Source organism: Cardiocondyla obscurior, linkage group LG10 (assembly GCF_019399895.1).
Source record: "Cardiocondyla obscurior isolate alpha-2009 linkage group LG10, Cobs3.1, whole genome shotgun sequence".
Lineage (NCBI taxonomy): Eukaryota > Metazoa > Arthropoda > Insecta > Hymenoptera > Formicidae > Cardiocondyla > Cardiocondyla obscurior.
The window spans coordinates 4,743,703-4,765,000 of record NC_091873.1 but is presented as its reverse complement, the minus strand read 5'-3'; the positions used below and the strand labels follow the sequence as shown (position 1 = coordinate 4,765,000).

The following is a 21,298-nucleotide window of genomic DNA, read 5'->3' as shown; positions in this document are numbered from 1 at the left end:
TAGTAACGCACACGCTCCATTGTCTTGATTTAACAGCGTACACGTTCTGCTCCAATCAACGATTTTAATTGGGAATATGATAATACGCAGCATTAGAAGGTAAATTAAAAATCCTCTCTCAGTTGGAACCTGCCCTAATATCTTTTAATATATTCTATATAGTTTGCGGAATTTATTATTTTGAATGAATAGGGAAAGGCGCGTTATTTTACCTAAAAATTAGATAATAAATAATAAATTATACATAAAAAATTTTTTTTTTTTCTTTAATCATTGTATAAACAATAACGTATAACGTCCTGACTTTTTCAAAGCCTAGGAGCGAACCTAGGCTTCGCAGTTGAACGCGCGGGCTCGCGCGGGTAGTTTAGGTCGGGTTTCTGATAACGCCAGCGAACTCAACAGAAAATCGAGTTAAAAGTTATCGAACGAACGTGGGACTTCCGGTGTGCGCAGTCCTCGCGAAAAATAGAAAAGTATTTTCGTTATCGCTCCGGCGGAGCGAACAAACGGGCGACCACCCTTCTCAATGGGCGGGACTTGCATTTCGCGACGCTTTCACATCGGGTACGTAAATAGTCGGCGAATGTGCGTTATAGGGTTAGACTGGTAACCGACCACGCCTACCAGGCGGAGGAAACTTTTGCACACACTGGCATATTACGTGATCCGGCTGATACCGGAAAGAGCTTTCGTTATTTTATATGAAAACGCACTCTGCGCACCGGTTCTCCACCACCGAGATCGCCAGCTTTTTTCGTTTCTATAGGACAAGTAGGAACCGAATATCGTATCATCCGATTGCATTTCAGCGCGTTGCACGGTTAACAGTTTACACATCACGAAACTACAAAAAAAAAAAAAAAAGAAAGAAAAAAATTTAATTATTATTTCCTAATCTTAATATAATTTTATTTACACATGTCGCGAAGAAAGCATAAAGCACGTATCCTCGCTGTAATTAAAACGATGCTTTATACTTAACAGGGACTAATCGCGTTACGTGTTAATTTAAACAGGATTCGGCCGCAAATTGATTACGCACGTGGAAGTAATTATTCTTACGCGCGTGCACGCACTCAATTCCTACCGGAAGTAGGTTTTTGTATCGCCTAGAGGAACGGAATGTCTACCAGCTTTATATTCATTAACGATTTTCCGGTTTTTTTCCGGCTGTGTGCATTGCGTATCAACTCGCAATCTAATTATACATACGCGTCTGAATATAGACGTCGTGAATGAACGCAAGGAGATACCTACGTATGTACGTACCTACTCATCTTCCACGTGCGGCCGATCAACGTGTGCAATTTATCTAACCGTAAAAAATTGATGCGTCGCTATCAATCTCTAGTTGTTTAGTCAGACAATCCCCAGGTCTAGGCATAATTAAACATACCGCATTATCGATACATAAATATGCAATAGTTACTAATTAAAACTAAAGAAAAATAAATATATAATTAATCTTGAAAGAAAAAAGAAACAAAATTAAACGATTTTATTTCAACATAAAGACGTTAAAAAAATCCCGGAAAAACTTATTTTAATTTTTAAACCCTCGAAATAAAAAGAGACAAATAGTATTTAATAAATTATACAATTATATTTAAATAGTCGATCTCACCGGCGCGTCGTAAATAGCCGTTCTAGAAAGAGAAAGATAACTTATCAGTCCGTTGATCTGTCAAGACTACACAAAACTGGAAGCGTGCAGGTGCAGTGATGCTAACACGCCGCATACGTTCGTTAATTAACGCGCTTCTCCACCCCGTCGTTAATGATCGATAAGTATCTCTGCGATTAATAGGGTATACTTCGTTTCCTTTAACGCGTTTGTACAAGCGATCGCAATTAAAAAAAAAAGACAAAAAAAACAGGGAAAAAAAAAGCAAGCGCGTGCCGTAGAAAAGCCGAAAAGGGAGAGGAGACCGAGATGACTTCGATAATCCCGAAAGTAACGAATTGAAGTGACGTTTCGGTTTCCCGTTTGTCACGATGAATACGATAGTTACCCGATTAATATAATACAATCTCGTCACGTCGCGTAGTATTCTGAATTTTTTTTATATCATAGAGAAAACCATTTGGCTCGTCAATTCGCCACGAGTCGTTATTGCGATGCCTTTCTTCGCGCTTTCGAGAAGACTCTTGTGTACTATACCGCGCCGGCCGGTTTGCCGATGACTGATTTCTCCCCGATCTCTCATTCTCTGCCTCTGTCACCTAGGATTACGTATAACGCTAGCCGCAGTCGCCCGCAGAAAACGTCATATCTGTCTTTCGGTGTAAGATCATCGCGCAACAGGGATCGCAGGGCAAGAACCAGCAATTTCTCGCGTTCTTGCCCTGCGTTACTTGCTCATTCGCTTTCCTCGCTCGACCACAGGATAATCGAATTTGCCATTACACCCGTTTCTTTCCCGCGCGCCTCGCCCCATTCGTTTTCCCGGACTTTCCGGTCCTTCGAGAATGCAAGCGAACTGCTCGCTACACTTTTCGCGGGGAATTGTCACGCGTTCGCGCCGCAGAGACCGGTTTACAAAGCACTCCCCATAAACGTGATTAATCTGCGAGCAGCCGCGTCACGAAAACTGCACATTGTCAGCTCTGCGAACAAGAGCATACTCGCAGACGGAATTCTCCTTAGAACTTGACAGTCTTGCGAAGCAAGCAACAATGTTATGTAATATTTTAGTTTTTTTTTGTCGATTAAATTATATAACAATTTCGCACAACAATTACAGTTAGTTGAAAAATTTGCAGTTAAGCTCACGGTTGAATCTTTATCTTTTTCTCCGCGCGGCAGGAAGTATATCAATTCTTAGAATACCAGAAGTTGTATACGTGAAAAATTGTAATCGCGAGACAATTACACTTGCGTCAGCACACACAGAAACGTACTCGGAATAATCCGGACACGCTAAGTGAAAAGTCGAAGAGCGGTTTCGTGAACGCAACGTGCCGATGTGATTTCCGCTGAAATCGCCGGGGCCAAATGTCCGCGCGACGTAAATTTCTCAAGCGCCGACACGCGCGGAGTCGGCATTAATATGCGCCAACTCGGAAATAAATCCTTTTTACCCGAAACAATTTCCATATTCCCGTCCATCGCCACGCGAAAAATATTTACCGCTCCGGGCAACAAGCGAAAAACGAATTGCGCGCGGAAAAGGAGGAGCGTGACATAACGAGCTCGAAAGGGTGGAGGAGAGAGAGAGAGAGTGAGAGAGTGAGCGGCTAATCTCTCGACGGGATAACGAAAATTATGAAAATTTCGGCGCCAAGATGGGCGAGAGCGACGTCGACGGTAAAAGAAATGCGCCGAGGAGGCGAAGGCCATTAGAATCTTTCGCAATTACCGAGCTGGATTAAATTAGTACCCCGAGGTTTCGCGTGCTTGCTAATGGCCTTAACTGTTTGTAAATGTAATCGTGGATCCTTACGTGCGCTAGTGCATACATGCATACGTGTATACGCAGAGTATATGTGGCTACACTGCCATAGTATAGTAGTAGACAGTACGATTGTACGACTCATCCGCTCGTTGCACTGACTATCACGATGATTCGTCTGCGTGAACAGCGTTTTGAAAGAGTAATTTATGTAAACGAACCATGCATATTCTCGTCTCTTTCGCGCTTCTTTCTTTTCATCCCGCTCTTCCCCGCTCTGTCTTTTTCACCGACATCAGTTTAACGTTGGCTTGTCGTTAACAACATTATAAATATATGTATAACTAGCTTAAGTAAAACATTTTCATGCGTAGGATAAGAAACGGAAGTGCAGGCAAACTTTTTTTAATAAAGACTTCCTAACTGATTCGTTAAAGTTACCTGATTTACCGTCGATAAAGTCTAAACTTAAAAAGTATCTGTCGCTCACAGAGATTATGCGTCTTATCTTACCTGAAACAAAAAAGAGCAAGGCTATTTTAATAATATAAATAATAAAAGAAATATATTAATTTATTATACAGTTTATTAGTTACGAGTAATGTCTTGAAAAATTTTTTTTTCTTTCGTATATACATGAATTTCGTTTAATATCGTTAAGTAAAATTGGCTAGAACTTCTCAGAGGTTTCTTCTAGAGGGAAATTAAAATTACAGAAAGCTAACAATAACCTCGTCACGGGGGACGCATTGATAAAATAATATAGATGTGTTTATATAACGTCATGAAATATCGTGATCGAAAATTCTGCATTGTAACGCATCGATCTTATCCTTATTCATTTAACTTGAGCACGTTCCCCGCAATGAAATGCGCGATTGATGAAAGTCGCCGGTAGCGAGATTGTTGATCGCGCGTGTCGTAGAGTGATCGCTGATACCAGAAAGACTGTACAAGTCCGATAATAAGTCTTTTAATCACTCGAAGTCATCGCGCTGTCTAGATATATTTTCTACAATAAATGACACATTATCGCGACAATTTATATTTAGAAAATATTTATTCACATTTTTATTCGGTTCTGAGACATTGATCGATAATTAATTTCTTTAATAAAAATTTAGTATAATATACAAAATTAAAATATTATCTCCTTGCGTTGCCGGAATCTGTCGCACGCGTGGTAAATTAAATAATGCGTGACGCAGCGAAAAGTATTATATGCAAATGACACAGTAATTGTAAATAGTTTAAGAATATAAAAAGAGTTATTGTTTTACTTTATTTGCAAATTTTGCGTGCTAATATACAATTGAAGGATCGATCCGAGTATTTAGCCTCTCTCGCGTCCGCGGCATAGCGCACGAAATTTATGCATTTAATTAACTAAATCCTTATGTCGCCGATAATATTAAACGTGACGGGAGAAGGCAAACGGAGGATAAGAAATAAGCAGTCTATCACGAAAGCTGATATCACGTCAGCCTCAAAAGTCTTGTAATAAATCCTTCAATCAACTATAGAACGGTATAATCTGCAAAATTATCTGCAGTCCTTTCTCAAGTACAAATAATTTTTTTGAATCAACTATTATTTTTGGCAAGAATACCATTTATGAAAAGTTCAAATATTATTTTATACAAATATATATTGCTGGGACGTTTCTGCGATTATTTTTATTCTTATGTGACGTAAGACAAGCTAAAATGGGATAACAGTCGAGTAGGTGAAAAGAGAGAGGAAGAGCAGGCTCTACTGATACCGGAGAGACTTATGTGCTCGAGCTTTAACATCGTAACCCACATCTTAACCGGAAATTAGTCGGGGAAAAATGAAGCCGCGGCCGCGTGCTATCGACGAAAATCACCGTGGTAGGGATATTTGCAATTTTTTCGTGTACGCGATTCATCATTGTCCAGACGTTCACGTAACGAGTTTGGAGGCCGGGCAAATATAAATCCAAAACGTTGTTTCGGTCTACAATTTCACTTAAAATTTTCCATCAGTTTTAATTTCACAGTTTTCCTCGGACCGAGATCCATTCTATTAGATCCACCTACGATTAGATCGTATAACTCTCGCGCGCGATGCGACCGCGGCGCAGTAAAATATGGAAATACGTCAGCCCTTTGGGGCATATCTGAAATAAGCGCGTCTACGGTGGATATTAAGTAACATTAGGCCATTACTTTCGAGTCTGCCTTGGCGGAACTTTACAGGGGAGTCTGACTTTAACTCGGCACGCCTCTGCAAATTGTCCGACCATTAGGGCTACATTGCGCAAAGATGGATACGCGAATACAGACACACCATACCAATGGCAGATTCGACGAGTAATCCGCGTTTTTTTTCCTTTCAAAGAAATCAAATTATCGATCGATAGAATACGTAAAAGTGCGATTCGATGTGGGAAGACTAGCAACAAGCCGACAATGATTGACATCAATGCCGCGAGGCGCGAAACAACGTAAAACCCTGTCGAGGAAACGGCTTTGCGATTTACAGAGCGCTTTTCTTTTTTTTTTTATTTTAGTAATTTATTATTTCTACAATTTAATATTTATAACAAAGTTAAATTAATTTTCTAAACTGCTCTCCAAAATTTTTCTGTGGCAAGTTCAAACTATAATTTCCACTTCTCGATAAAGTATTGATTTTAAAGTTATTAATCAATTTATTTTTATGTTGAACGCTTTGCAATCACGAAAGGAGAATTTTTATTTCGATCGAGTACAAAGTACTTTCTGTGTGATGCTCATTCCGGGTGTCTGACCGTTCACGAGTATAAATAAAAAAATAGAAAACCTGCTTATGTTCCGATAAAGCAGTGGCTCTTTAATACAATCACAGACATATACGTAGACACCTATACTGCTTCTTGTTCGCACATATAAGAAACCACAAAAAAAAAAAAAAACATGTGGCAGGTGGTCGCATAATAGTTTGCATATTCATCGGTTTCCCGTCTTATCGAATCCGTATCAACGGCGTGCTTAATTGACTTCAGATTCTCTCATTAGCGCGAATGGGTTAATTTCGAAACTGTGAAGCGCCAAGAAATCGCACTCAAAGAAACGTGCATGAAGGAAGATCCGAAATGCAAAAGATACGCTTAAAAAAAAAAAGTCTGAGCGTCCTTAAAGTGATTCGGAATGTTTTCTCTTCGAGAGAGATTCTTTAACGCTTCGCAAAAAAGTCTTCCACCGTCAAGAGCGATATACACGTATGTACGTTCGTAGAAACGCGAAACCTCGCATGCATTTCGTCGCGTTAATACAATTTATCATATTATATTTTACGCCGCTACTTTGCAATTATGGAACGTTGCGGACGCGCGGGCGGCGTATTTGTAAAGTTCAATGAGTCGTGATATTTATCGCGCACGTAGTTTTCAAATTCTCGGGGCGATTCTTTGACGTCGGCGGCGGCGACGGCGGCTTACTTTCCACGGCGCACTGCAATCACGATGATTCTATGCCTCGATAATTGACGTGCGGGGCGCGTGTAAAACTTTTCATAGGTCGCATCGGCCGTTTACTTTGGCCGTACGTCGCGTACGCGCGAGCCAAGACAATTCCGCGGAACTTTCAGAAGAAGAGTTCGTGCACGAGAATTTCGACGTCCCACGCGTCCCTAGGCCTCATAATCGAGGATGTAATTTCCAGCGGTTATATCCAGAACAATTTGCCGAGCACTTGCCGCCAGGGTCTCGTCTATTCGGTTGAAAAGAGTAAATAATACCGGACGAATGCCGGCGAAGTTATTAGCGGGCGGGAATGCACGGGAAACTTTCCAGACCGCGTTTCCCCTGAATAAGAAACCGCGTAGGCTTCTGAAAATTCCATCGTTCTGAAATACGGCGTGCGCATACGTAAGCGAGACATGCCGCGGTAGGGTGAATATTCTCATGTGCGCCAAAGAGATTTCTAAAATGGCGATACTGAATTGTTCCTATTGCATGCACACCGCAACGTATCGCGTTGCAACCGCGTCCACAAATCATTCTTAAAAGCGATTGTTTTTTTGGCGTCCTCGGCTCGGCTGAGAGGAGCAACCTCGAGATCATAAACCGATCGTGTAGCATCTTGACAGGATTTTCTTCTGACCGCTACGATATAATCCGTTCTGAAATACGAGAGAATCGCGATTTCATCTGTGTCGATCACCGACCAAGTGTACTCAACACGGCCTTAATGTAGCATAGGGCAAGTTAGTTATTAAAAAAAAAAAATCGCAGAAACTGGTCGGCATTAAAATATAACTATTCGGATTAATAGATTATTTTTTAGATTTGCTCCGAGTTTTAAAACGACGACAATTTCGAAGCTCGCAGGTGACTCGTTATTTTAGAAGTCGCGAATTGAATGCTTCTTATGTTTGTTTTAAAAGACGAGGCTTCGAGCTCGTCGAGCTCATAAAAAACAAACGTAAATAGACCAACTCTCGGCGTCCAGCTCGTCCAGCGCATAAAAAAACGTAAATAAACCGACTCAGCATCGAGCTCGGCGCTTCCGAGAATTTCGGTGCGAGGAGGACAGCGCGCAATTGACGATCGACTCTATCGACTGTCTCGCTCTCTTTACTCGGTTCTCTCTTTCTCTCTAAGAGCCGAAATCTCTAACAACCATTTTAGTCTAGTCGCAGAGCTCCGGGCGTCAGGACGTATCGTTAATCGCTCTGCAATTTCGCGTATTTTTAACCGCGGATAGGATAATCTCGCAAACAAATATGTGTCGACGTCGTAGAATCGGGAACGTAGAATCATATTATGTACTCCTCTGTCGTCCCACTCGCGTATTGTGACTCATTTCGTGCTTCGAAAAAAAAGCTTCGGAACGTCGCGAGCGCTGCGCGCACGGAGCGTCCGTGTATCACTTCGCGTCGGGCATTTCCGTCTCCGGTTTCCATCATTAATTTTTTCGGCAAATTCCGGTGATTGCCATTATTATTTCGCGCGCTTTCATCAACGGCGATCGCACCTCGCCCGTCTTTTTCGTCGCGGCCGGGATTCTCATTCCGTTTCGCGCGAGTGATATTTTTCGAAGCCTGAGGGAAATTAAGTGCGCGAGGAACATTTTCGTGTCGCGGCCCGTCTCGTTCGCCGCTTAACACATGTGCTCAACGTCATTCATTCTGCCAGAGAAAGAGGGACGGACGGAAAATAACCTGTCGCAACCTAACCTAAAGCTCCAAACGTATGTAACCATAGATTACTCAATTTTAATTGTTTCAAAGAAATTAATGTAACCAACCAATATTCCAATCTGATAACGCGCGGTCTGTAATCTGTAGTACCGATAAATGTTAGATTGACATCTGCGTGTAAAGTGCTTGGAAATTTATGTCGTTGGTCTCTGTAGGTAACGAAGGCGACTAAATTAAGCTCTGAAAGGTAGTTTTCTTAGCCGCGCGTAAAGAAATAAAATACCTTTAATTAATTATTAATGCGTAGAGTGTAGACGTAGATAAAATTATAATCGTACAGCTCGAGATTATCTCGCGTCGTAATATATTGAGACGATGCGTTTTACAAATGACGTATATATAATAAATATCGAGCTTCGAAATCCGCTAGGTAATTACGACGACAAACCCACTCGCACGCGATATAATCGCAATTTCGCTAATTAGACCGTCTTTTCATTGCTCATTCTTACTCAATTATCGCGCATTTAGAACTGAACGTTTTGATAACATTACATGGTACATTTAAAGTAGAATACGTGTGAGTTCCGTAAAAATTTTTCACACGGTCCCCTGATTTTCTCACAACGTGTTGTATGATTTCCATGTGTGACGTGCGCTTTTAACGAATCTTTTAATAAAATAATTAGCAGAAAAATTAATCGCGTCTTCCGGGGATCCCGCGAATTTTTCTCCCATCTTACGTTTTCGCTAAAAAATATTTAACGTTAATTCGGCCATATAAATATAAGAGAGCGCGGTACTGTTTTGTTGGTCGATATGTTTAATTAGCATAATTTCATGCTTGCCGGGGCTGGCAGGTGAGACACGAGCGAACGGCTTGGCTTCCGGCAGGCGCCGGAGGAGAGCCGCTACTTACCCGACGCGATTTATTTAATCCAATTATGCTAAAAGAATAAAATAAATAGGCAGATAAATTTTTTTCACCGGCAAAATACATTCCTTCCTCGCCGCGAATTAATGTAACCCTATCGCTATGCCAAAAGCAATATTATTTTTTGCCTCCTTCTTCTCCCTCTGTGAAACGGCCGATGCCGCCTGGTAACATGCAAATCCCGGCGCAATCGTTCCTTTAAATTCGTGTTAGGTCGGGTCAGCTTGAACGAAACTCGGCTCGCAGACGTGTAATCTGCCGAGCTAGCCACTAGGCGGGGTAATAATACGCTCACGATCGGCGCGGAGGGGTATCAAGATAGTAGTAGCCACTAGCCCACTAGCCCCTGCTATCGCTAGCGAAGGTGGTGCCGGGGAGTAGCCGCGTCCTCCTCGGCACTCGGTGAGACAAGTCGGACACTCGGGACCTCCGAGACGGGAGCGATCTATATTTACGTACCCGGCGCTTACGCAAACGGCTTGATCCACCCGCTGATCGATTCGCCGCGCCGTATTTCCCACCGTCATTCGTTAAACGCGAGTAACGCGCTCGACGAAACCGCGAATCTCCCATCGAGTGATACACGTACGCAGCTCGATTCCTCTTTCGCTTATATTTTATCAGTTAAACTAAGTGTACGCTATCCGTATCGTTCGCGATTAAACTCGTGAGAAAGGACACGTTGATAAATTATACTATTAAGATACGTGTGCATCGTATCGGAACATACGTCCGTGTATTAGCGCAAATTGATTATAGTATGCACAATTTACGTCATTATACGTTACGGAAAACAAATTACGTCAGCTGAGATCCTCGCGGCTACTAGTTAAGCTTATATATTACACGTTTCCTCCGCTGAAAAATTAAGTTACATATATATATTTTGATACGCGGAGTATAGTAGTCAAAACGTTAGGAGCACGCGATGTTATACATTTATATGGGTATATCGATACGCATGAAATATACATTGTGACGTAATTAATCATTACACTTGATCTCGGTTACTCGATTATTATACGGGAATAATCAAACGGCCTGAGGGGGAAAAAAATTAAAATACCGTCGCAGCGATCGGCTGTTTCTCGCCGATAAAATTAACGTCGTTGAAAAACGATTGGCTATTTCTCGCTTTGGCCGATCATACGGCGCGGAATTACTATCTTTCTTACGCAAATACGCCACCTTTCACTGAATCAATCAAAGAACCGAACGAACGATGAGGAAACCTAATAGCGGCGATAAGTAGACCAACATATGGCGAGAAACTTAATTGCAGTCATCTCGGCCGCGCAATTTTTTTCGACAAACAATCCAGTCTCGCCGTAACGCCGCGTTCAATCCAGTTAATTGTATCGTTATTCTTTTATCTGCGAAAAGCCAGAGGAGCGGAATCGTTCGAAGTAGCGTCGGAACATTCCCGTGGGCTCGCTAGTAACCTCGCTTTAAAACCAAAAACGGAAAGCTCGACGTAAAACCGTATTACAACGGATGATGATGCAAAGTCGAAAAAAAGGGTCCAGGCTACTCTGTATTTACACGGTGCGGCGCGCCGCCCCGTAAGCATTAGCTCTATCTTTCCACCGCCCAATCTCGCGTTTCTGAAATGCAAATTCTACCGAAACAAGCGGATAGCGAAATGAAGGGATGCGGCGTAGCGACGACGATCTAACTGTCGGTTCCCGCACTTGTTCCGAGAGCGTTACATTGATCGGAAAGGAAATCTCTTTTACGTAGCCTTCTTAAGGGTCAACGTCGCGAAACAGAATTTATTTAATCGGAATATATTTCAAAGGAATTGTAGAATTAATGGTAAATTTTTTTCTTGAGTATTAATATCAAACTACTTAATAAGAAATTAAAGCGTTACAAACGCGAGGAGGAATTCTAGCTCCAACGATTTTTTTTCACGGAATACTTTGCTGTAATATACATATGTATAGTTGATACGTCAAGTTCACGAAGCCCCGTTATTCAGATCCGTCATTTTATTATAGCAAACTCCCACAGGATTTTTAATGAATTTACGAGAATGCATAAAACTATAAATTTAATGAGAAACAAACGATAGCAGCGTTTTAAAGTTTTTAAAAAATTTAATTAACGCAGTAAAAAAAAATTAATCAGAGAACTTGGAAAAAGATTTAAACTTTCAAAGCGGCTAATATTCATAAAAGGTGTAAAAACAAAAAATCCTATGTATTAATTTTGTTAAACTTGATAAAAAAAACTAGCACCGCCAATTTTATTGTGCCCGGGGAGCAAGCCACACCTTAATAGGAAGGTAAATTCAGGATACGCCAACCATCGGGCATACAAAGTGCGACACGGAGAGTGAATTTTGTCACGAAAGAAAGGCAGCGGTGATACCTGAACTAATGACAGAATTGCCTAATTAGAAAGGCGCATTTGAGGGGAGTTAAATTATAAACTGTGCACTTTACGAATAAAAAATTGTGAGAATAATACCGTATTAAAAAAAAAAAATATCTTAACGTAACGTATGCTATTCTTATTTTAAGAAAATATACAAATTATAAATCTTTATAAATTGGCAACAAAAATCTTCGATAAGATTGACTTTCTTTCGTGACTCGATTCTGTCGCTGCTGTCGCTTTTTAGAGAGTTAGCAAACTTTGAGCAACATTAAGTGTATCGCTAATTCGTAAAACGGCCCTATGTTGCGTTCGGAGTTCATCAACCGCGTTTTTTGAAGGGAAATCGTACACACGCACGCGCACCCGCGTTAATCCGCCTATCCTTCTCCAAGACTAGCCACGTGTAATTACGATCATCAAGCCCTCTATCCCCGCGGTGAGAAAAACGGACGCTTGAAAAACCAAATGACAGCCTCTGGTGATGTAATGACAATGAGAAGTGCCCGCCTCTGCCTGGCACCGGAAGTGCCCGCTATGCCGGAGAATCAAACGGCCGCGCCGTGCCGCCGGACCGGTGTCATACGCCGGGGTCTTCTTCATATAACGAATAAATGACTAAATTGCCGCGGAACGATTGTCGCTAATTGTCGATCTTTAGATAATAAAAAAGAAGTGACGATTCGCGATACGATTTAAGAAAATCTCTGACGAACGTATTGGTCAGCAGCGAAATTAGTTTTTACTTGAGACTTTCGTGACTCGAATATTGTAATAATATCTGACGTAAAAAAAAAAATAGATTTTAATTAATTTCTTAATAAACAGACATTAAAAATTTATTTTTATTTATTTGCTCATTTTTAATCGTCAGCGTAAAATTTCTTAAATCTTAAGATAGGTTTAGAAAAAAATAATCGAAAATAAATTGATTTAAATTAACATTAAAATTAGAGAAGATTTAGTTAAAAAAAATTTTTTTTTTTTTTTTAAATTTGTCTTTAAATAAAAAAAAAGTTTATTTAAGCTATTAGCAATTTAAATTACATTATTGTTCATCTTCCATAACGAATTTGGTAAGAATTGGTATGATTATTAGCGAAAAGCATATAACGTTGTTTTGTCTTATTCGTCATTCGCGAGAAGGACGCAACATAAATTACGCATAATAATGCTGCCTTGAAAATTTGCAATCTAGACTCAATTATAGTACGCTTATACGCCAAATATTTGAATCTCTGTTTCCAGAGCACGTTCTCACGATCTCTGATAAGGTTTTTTTTTAATTAATTATTTTTTATATTAGTTATTACGTAAATAAAGATTATTAATAATTGGCAGATTTACTTCTCCAATGAGAGAGCTGTGTTTTACAGCAAATGTTTAAATTTTAGATTGGTTTTAAATTGAGTTAAAATATTTTTTACTTTGAACGATACGTGAATAATAAGTCAACATCTTTAAATCCGTCAGATTCGTGGGGCCAATAATCGTCACTACTTTTTTTTTAGAAAAAAACTTTTATAGTGGAATTTCCGAGAAAAAAAAAAAAAAATATTTGGGACTCGTATCTAAGGGTCAGCAAACGTGTTAGCTCGCGAATCGACAAATCGGCACAATGGATTTCGATGCCGCTCGCGCCAAACAAATCGCGGCTAATAAGAGGTTGATGTATGGTGCCACGAACTGGAGGGGGCCAATACATAAAAATAAGATAAATTTTACACTCGGCTGGTGATGAATGGTAGGATGAATTATTGAATAGTTAAACACACAGCGCCTTACCGGACCGGCCGAGGCCCAGGCCCCGAGCTCGAAGTCGAATGAGGTACATCGTTACCAGCCAGGGCCGCTTCTTGCGAAACTAGAGTCTCGAATTCCGCTTCGAAGCGCCGAAACGTGTCGACAAGTCAATTTCTCGCTACGATAGATTTTAACAGGATTTTCGGCGTGTCAAGTATTCGAGTTTACCCCCGATACCGATTTCGAATGAATTTATATGTTTAAGCGTAAAAACGTGATGTACAGAGGGATGTTCACATGCTTGGAATATCGGGGTGAATCACATATTTTCAATAAACGTAAAGATCGTATACGCGAGATAAGGCAAAAAGGGGGAAAAAAAAAACGATTGCGTTGTAGAATAAAATAAAGGTATTTAGCGAATGTGACGTACGATAGGTAACAAGTGGGATGATGAATTAGGTATGCAACGATACTATCGTTACTTTTGCTTTCTGAGACGGACGATTCTACGGTTTTAATGGCTGGGAAAGCTCGTAATCGCCTTCATCGCGAAACGCCTTACCAATGTTACATTTGAAAGGGTAATGGCGCGACGGAGGTGTACTCCGAGAAATACCAACGGGACGCGAGGCGACACATATTCCGCGACTATTTATATTTAAATTCCTCCTCGGCAGATTACCGCGTCCGATAACAAAATTTAAATTCCATTTGAGAAAGTGTAACGAAATTCGTATAATTCGTCGAAAGAAGTTGATGCGGGGATCGAGGTACGCGTGCTGCTGATGGCGTAACACCGCGAATAACAGTGATACGCGATAACGATGTTCCATATTCAGATTTTTAACTGTGTCGTCGTGCAATAAAAATGGTCCAACTATAACGACCCCCTTCACCGAATTAAAAGACTAATAGATACCGATTTTAAAACTTATCTCTTATCTCGTCTCTTATTGAAATCGTATTCATCTCTTCCAGGGTCTAATTAATTTTATTTTTGCATAATGTTTTTCTTTTGGGAGAAAAATAATCCTCGCAATCTATGCAAATATTCATTGTGCGACACATACGTACGTACACGTATAATGCTAATATCTATATATCAATGCACAGAAAAAAAAAGAAATAAAACAACGGCCGTTTATCAGATCGGTGGAGCGCAATCGTAAAATATAAAAAAAAGTTTATTATTAAAGCGTACGCGTAAATAAAATTGTCAATGCGGACACAGTTGCATACATTTTTTATCGAGTGTCGAAATTGGTCATTCGAGATTATGGAGTTTGAAAGCTCCGGATTTAACGCCTCTCCCTTTCCCGGGTATCTACCATTTCATCTGCCCCGTTTCTTTTTATTTGCCTTGTCCCTTTAGAGCTCGCCTCGGAGGCGCGAGTACTCTTCCTCGCTCGTTCTCCAAGTTCGAAAGAGTTTCGGCGCTTATTGGCCTCCTCGTCGAGCGCCTCCGTTCCTGCGGCATAAATTCACCTGCACGTTTCACTTCGTTATGGCTCTATTCACAGTGCCGTAACCACGCAAGGACGGATATTCCTTGCTGTGCGGCCCATTCAGCACTCTCGAAACATTAAAAGCAACGCGGCACCATCCGCGGTCGGAGAACGCGCGTCGTGAGCATCGTCGATTGTTTAACACTCTCCGGGGAGCGAGTCGCTTTAAATGCAGGGAGCGCAATAATAACGGCACTATTATCGGCACAATTATAGAAACAATGTGGATCGAGTAAATTATTACCTTTAATTAAACATCGCCTAGAATCATAACGAGAAATACGGAACGCGTTTATCAAAAAATATATTACAATTTATTTTTCTTTTCTAATACTAATGTATGAATTTTAATAATGAAATTAATAATTGCTCGGGCATTAATGGGCGTTATTAGGCATTCGGGGATATGATTTTTGGTTATAACTTACGGCATTATCGCGCGGCGTTTCGAAAGCGACGACATCGATATTATACATAATACAGCATCAATCACGCGTGCGACAAGGGGCATTTTTATAATTGGATACGAGGTGTTAAATCTGCTGGGTGTGGCCGCGTACAGAAGTTATGTCCACCATCAATAAACTTCTTGTCGCGAAAACGATACACGTATTATACACAGCCGCAGCGCATCACTGCACCGACTAACGTAAGGGGAGTCGATTAAATTACAGCGTGCGCGTTACGATATAGAAAGTAGGTAAGCGATTCTTCCCCCCTCTTCTCTTTAATATGAAGCGATATCGCGGGCGGGGGGTGGGAAACCGGACGAATCTATTTTTACCGACGAACAAAATTTTCTACGAAAAGAAACGCGGGCGTGAATCACGTCCAGTTGAAATCACACAGCTTGGCGAGTCGCGCGTTTCACATTTATCTCCGACGTGCAGTCGAACTGCAAATCGTATTACGGGGTGGTTATCTGTAGATGCGAACGTTGTGAATTAATTAGGCGCTCGTTGAATGAAAGAAATACCTCGGCTCTTTTTTTATTTATTATTCGGTATAGACCACCGCTTGTTCGGGCCCCTCGACGTGTATTCCGGTCGTTCATTGATCGTCGCGGCTAAGTATCTTCGAGTCGTGCCATTAATCGTTAATGGCAAAATCGATTTGTGGACCTGTTTGGTCGATAGCGTAAATAAATGCCGCATCTCGTGGGCAGCGGCGGCGGCGATGCTTAATGGATAACGAAAATCTTGGCGCGCCTCGGAGGCCTCGGCCTCGACCACGCTCTCTCGGCCGGTTGAATGGAGCAAAGGTCTTAGAAGCGGGTTCATTACAAGGCTATAAACGCACGTTATAAAGCCGTAAGGATGTGCGGCAATTACTTAAGAACTAATCAGCCGAAACTCGGGACGACGGCAGCTATTCGCCGAGGAATCGAACGGTCCCCTTACTCTTTCGCGTAACAATTGAAAAGTCCCTTAACAATCGTTGTAAAATCTTTGTTGTGAAAAGCTTTTTATTCAATTTCCTTCCGAAAGACTTCTCACGTACACATCTGACATAAATATGCACCACTTCCGTGCGGCTACTGGTGTCGCGCGAGAGAATCTCGGAGCTGCTAATGGGCGAGATATTAGATTGTGCTCTCATTGGAAACATCGTGAGAGCAGGGCGGCGGAATGCGATTTGCGTGGTTAAAGGATCGTTCGGGAGATCGCGCGAGAGGTGGAATAAAAGAGAAAAGGGAAACAGAGAGAAAGAGAAGACGCCCGTCCCGCGCAGTGGAGGCAAACGAGAGCGAAGAGCTGACAGTCGAACGAACGGGTCAAGATCGGCCGAGAGAGACTGACTGAAGTATAATCAGGTTTCGACTGAGTCCGCGGCCGCGTGTAATAACAGTAATCCCTCCCTGCGTCAGTAATTTGGCTGTTCGCTCAAAAACTCCAAATTATAGAAGCTGCTGTCATTAGGCCGCGGCGAGCATCGTGCGCGCAGCATCGCGCTGCGCTCGCCCGCTTCCCCGAACCCGACAGAATTTTGGAGGAAACTCGACAGCGAGTTCACGTCCAATCGTTAGCGATAAAGTTCCCTTGACGTTGACAAACCCCGCGGCCTGGACATTCTACGGAACTTCGGTGCTCGGGCTGTGCGAGGATGATACGATGTTTCACGGTTCTTCCTTCGTTCGAACACTTCTTGTTAGAGTTAAGTAGCTGTCAGGAAAGTCTGCGATGCGATTTTCGAAGTGAACGTAATTGCCAAGTAGAACAGAAATAAGAAACCGCGGGGATTTTGTGTCATGACGTATCGATTAGCATATTATCCGCCAATTTCTCCCCCAAGTTTATCGTTACTTTAAAACTTTCTAACTTAAATAATCACCAAAAAATATTATCTACTTAAAAAAATTATTATTTAAAATAATCCTGACGTAATATCGTAATTTTTGTAGCTTAAATTTAAACAACTATATCTCGCGAGCTAAATTAATATAAAATTTTTATACTATTAACTTTAAATATTCACAGAAAATATTAATAAACCCGGTGAGCCACGGTGCGTACGATAATCGTTGTATAGAATATCTTCATTGATCGTTATAGTCCTCGATAATTTTTTTTTTACACCCTTGAAGATTTAAAGCGCGAAATTGATTTAATAGAAATGTAGCTTGTGGAATGATATCCGCGTTTATGTGTCTTTCAAAGTATATTTGCCCGGGATCGGTAGAGCCCGAGGAAAGAACTTTTTCGAGCAAAGAATCCTAAGGAGCTAAAGCAACCGAAGAAAAAGCGCGAGAGAACGAACCAGGCCGGGAAGCCTGCGGGCATTTTTTGACTTAGAGCCCTCCGCGTTGTCCGCGCTCATCTCCTACTTCTCCCTCGTATCGTATCAAAGACGATTCGAGGGGAAAGAATGAGAAGAAGATCAGCGATCGTTGCCCGTATGCCTCGAACGACCGTTTAAAACTCCATTACGCCCGTCCGTGATTCTTACCGCGATCATGGGGTACGCTCTTCACCATAGAAGGCATCTACGTGAACTGGAAAAGGGTTCAACCGATTACTCAACGTGACACGTTGGTCCCGCAGCTATCGAGAAAAAAACAAAAAAAAAGACCATCTTTAGTGTCGAGTCGACGCTTTTCGAGATATATATATATATCGTACGCATCGTGTGCCCTGTCTCGATAAATATTAAAACGAGCCCTTACACATTTCCTAATAGACTCATTTATATTATGCTTAATCAAGAGACGCGACGGTGCGATTTATTAATAAATTTCCGAACCAACTTCGAGACGTCCTTCAAAAATTAATTCAGCAAATTAATCACGCCTCTCGGCGCGCTATATTTTATGAAGATATTCAAGTAGACGCGCAGAATTCCGAATGGTTGAAGTTAATGGGCTACCCTGTATACGCGTATCAGTGGCTAGCCTTCGCACACGTTCGCCTTGAGTTCCAACGAGCCTGCAAAGTACTCTACATTTGGAAACGCGTAACGCGACGATCTGCGACGCGCCGTTGCAACCGCGATCCATTCCGAGGCTAACAAGGTTACGGAAGACGCGTACTCGAAAGAAAGGCTTGGTTTGCGATCAAAAGATTTTGGTCTTCCGCTTTTGCACAATCAGTGGAGCCTCTTCATCTTTGTCAGCTTAGCGGCCGACTACCCTAGGCGCGTCTTTTTTTTAATGCATCGAATACGCCGCGCGTGCAACCCCTCGCGATTCGCGTACGCCTACGCACTCACGCACGACGCTCACACCGGAGCGCGCGTTCGCGAACGAAGGAGAAGAAGCACCTGGGAGCATGCGAAATGGTCATGAGAGGATTAAGAGCTTACCAGATTGGTGCAGATTACTTTAATTTCTCAAATGGCGCGAGCGAGACGCATAGTGTCACGGAATAATGAAAAAAAAATTTGCCGGCGCTCAATTTGCAAATTTATATCTTTAAACAGATGTAGGAGAGAAAAGTAGTTTTCTTCGAATAATAATTTCTTCGAATAATCGCGATGTAATCACATTGTGTCTAGAAAAACTAAATTGTCGTGAGACAGAAAGTACAAAGAAAGAGCCGTACGTTCGATTTGATGCGGGAAAAATAGCCTGATACACATGTTTTAGACAAACACGCGACCGTGCATCTTATTCCAGTCTTGTCATTGTTAATACGTAACCGTATCTTGCCCGACAAATCACAAATGATCATTTGCCGGCTCCCGGGTTTCTACTTAATTTGCATATATGAATTAGGGAGCAACATTTTGTACCTGCAATTTCGTCGGTTGTCAGTCGCAAAATTGTGAACGCAATGGTGAACCTTTGACACGTATATACATTATTATAATATTGTATTATTACGCTTTGAAAAGAAAACCGCTTTGCGGTATTGTAATATTGATTTATTTCGCGATAAAAATATTTTAAAAAACAAAAAAATAATTTAGAGAACTTGAACTAAGCACAAAATTAATTTAATAAAATTTAACTTGCTCGGGCGATAACACTTGATTGAATGAACCTATAAATTATGTCTGTGAATCAGTCATTGGTATTAATTTTACGAGTGAACGCACAGTTTTACATACGAATACTCGGCTTTGCCCTCATTAGCACAGACTTCATACATGAATTATTTATACGTTTTAAACTGCGATACTTTGGAGACTTTCAAATACTTTAGTCATTTTTCAAACGAAAAATGTGTATCGATTAAACACGAAAATTTTTAATTAAATTTAGAAAAATTATCTTTGATATTTTTGCAAGAAGCGGGATGTTTGCACGATTCCATATTTTCAAGTAACGTAACATTTTTTAAAATAATAAATTGTATTATTGTATTTGGTAAAAATATCTATCGTTTTATATTGCCTAAAAATTTGGTTTTATATGCAAATAGTTACCTGTAATTAAGTTACAACGTCATATCTATTTCCGTATTTAACTAATAATTCTTTTCTACTATACTTAATTACGTTAGAACGAATGTGCAATATCATCGTTACATCTTATATATTTTTGCTTAATTATACTTGCATTTTTTTCTCTGTTGTATATACGTGAGCAAAAGTCATCGCCATAATGCTTATTGATTTCTAAAACGCTTCTAAAATATCTGTCGTGATGCCTCTGTTTTATATTAAAAAAATTAATTTCTTGAATTAAATATTTAAAGCAATTTTTTAAGTACGTTAATTCAATATTTTCAAGCGTGTCTTTAATTCTAAGTACAACAGATTAATTACGCTTTACGTTTCAAAACGACAACGAACTTGCAATGCATTGCGACTGAGAGATGAAAAGGGCAAAGCGTCACAGTTATCACGGTAGAAAAGCAATCTTTCTTTCGAGTCGCAAAACAACATCGGTCGTTCTCATTTTGTCAGTATCGATTTAACGGAGTCGCACCGACCTCTTTCCATTCCGACGGCGTCTCTTGGTAGCGTAGACGGTCCCCAGCTGGCTCATAGCGACGGGGTTGTTAGGGCCCGACGCCGACGTCGGGGTCGGCACCGGGGCCGAGGTGGGTGTCATTGCGGGATCAACGACGTGGGGCTGAGGGTGAGTAGCGGTCAGGGTAAGCTGCGATCCCGGGGGATAGCATGCCGCCGTCACGTAATCCGTCGGCGCGAGGGACGCGGTCGGCGGTCCACAGATCCCGGCGATCCCCGGCACCCCACCGCCCCCGCTGCCGTTTCCGCCACCCCCGCCACCGCCACCGCCGCCGCCGCCGCCGCCACCACCACCGACACCGACACCGACCACCCCCAGCCCCGCCGAGGCGGCTCTGTCCAGCGCGTACACTGTGCAGACCGTGACGCCCCTTGCCTCTACCGACGACGCTACGTCATTCTCTGTCACCGTCGGTGCCACTGCCACCAGCTGCTGTCGTCGGGGCACTTGCTTCTGATGACACCACCGTACGCGCGCGCCCGATTACGACGCGCCAGCTGCGACAGCTGTTCCCGCCGCGAATTCGCCCTGTCCGAGATGCTCTGTCCCTCTCGAGTCAAATCGACCGACCAATGTCCCCTGTAAACGCGCGACTTTTTTCTCCGTCGAGATCTCCGTTTTCGTCTGTGTCACTCCCGTTAACAGAGAGATCGCGAAGAACAGGTTCCTGTCATCGAATCTTAAACGAAATTAGATTGTTTAACGAACAACTTTCGCAGCTTGCACTAGGTAATTTATTACGCCACGATGTATTATGGAGTATGTTTAAGAATCAGTAAGA

General features: G+C 41.7%; 1 protein-coding gene across 2 annotated transcripts in view; it reads right to left on the bottom strand.

The window, feature by feature from the left end:
• Ss (spineless) overlaps positions 1-20,736 on the bottom strand; it is a 123,782-nt gene extending 103,046 nt beyond the window's left edge. For both annotated transcript variants that reach the window (XR_011546323.1, XM_070662877.1), the window contains exon 1: positions 20,477-20,736. Coding sequence is in view for 1 of the 2 variants with exons in the window: in XM_070662877.1 (XP_070518978.1) it covers positions 20,477-20,598 (122 nt within the window). In the remaining variant the exon portion in view is untranslated. The remainder of the gene's footprint in view (positions 1-20,476) is intronic.
• Between the last annotated feature and the right edge of the window lie 562 nt (positions 20,737-21,298).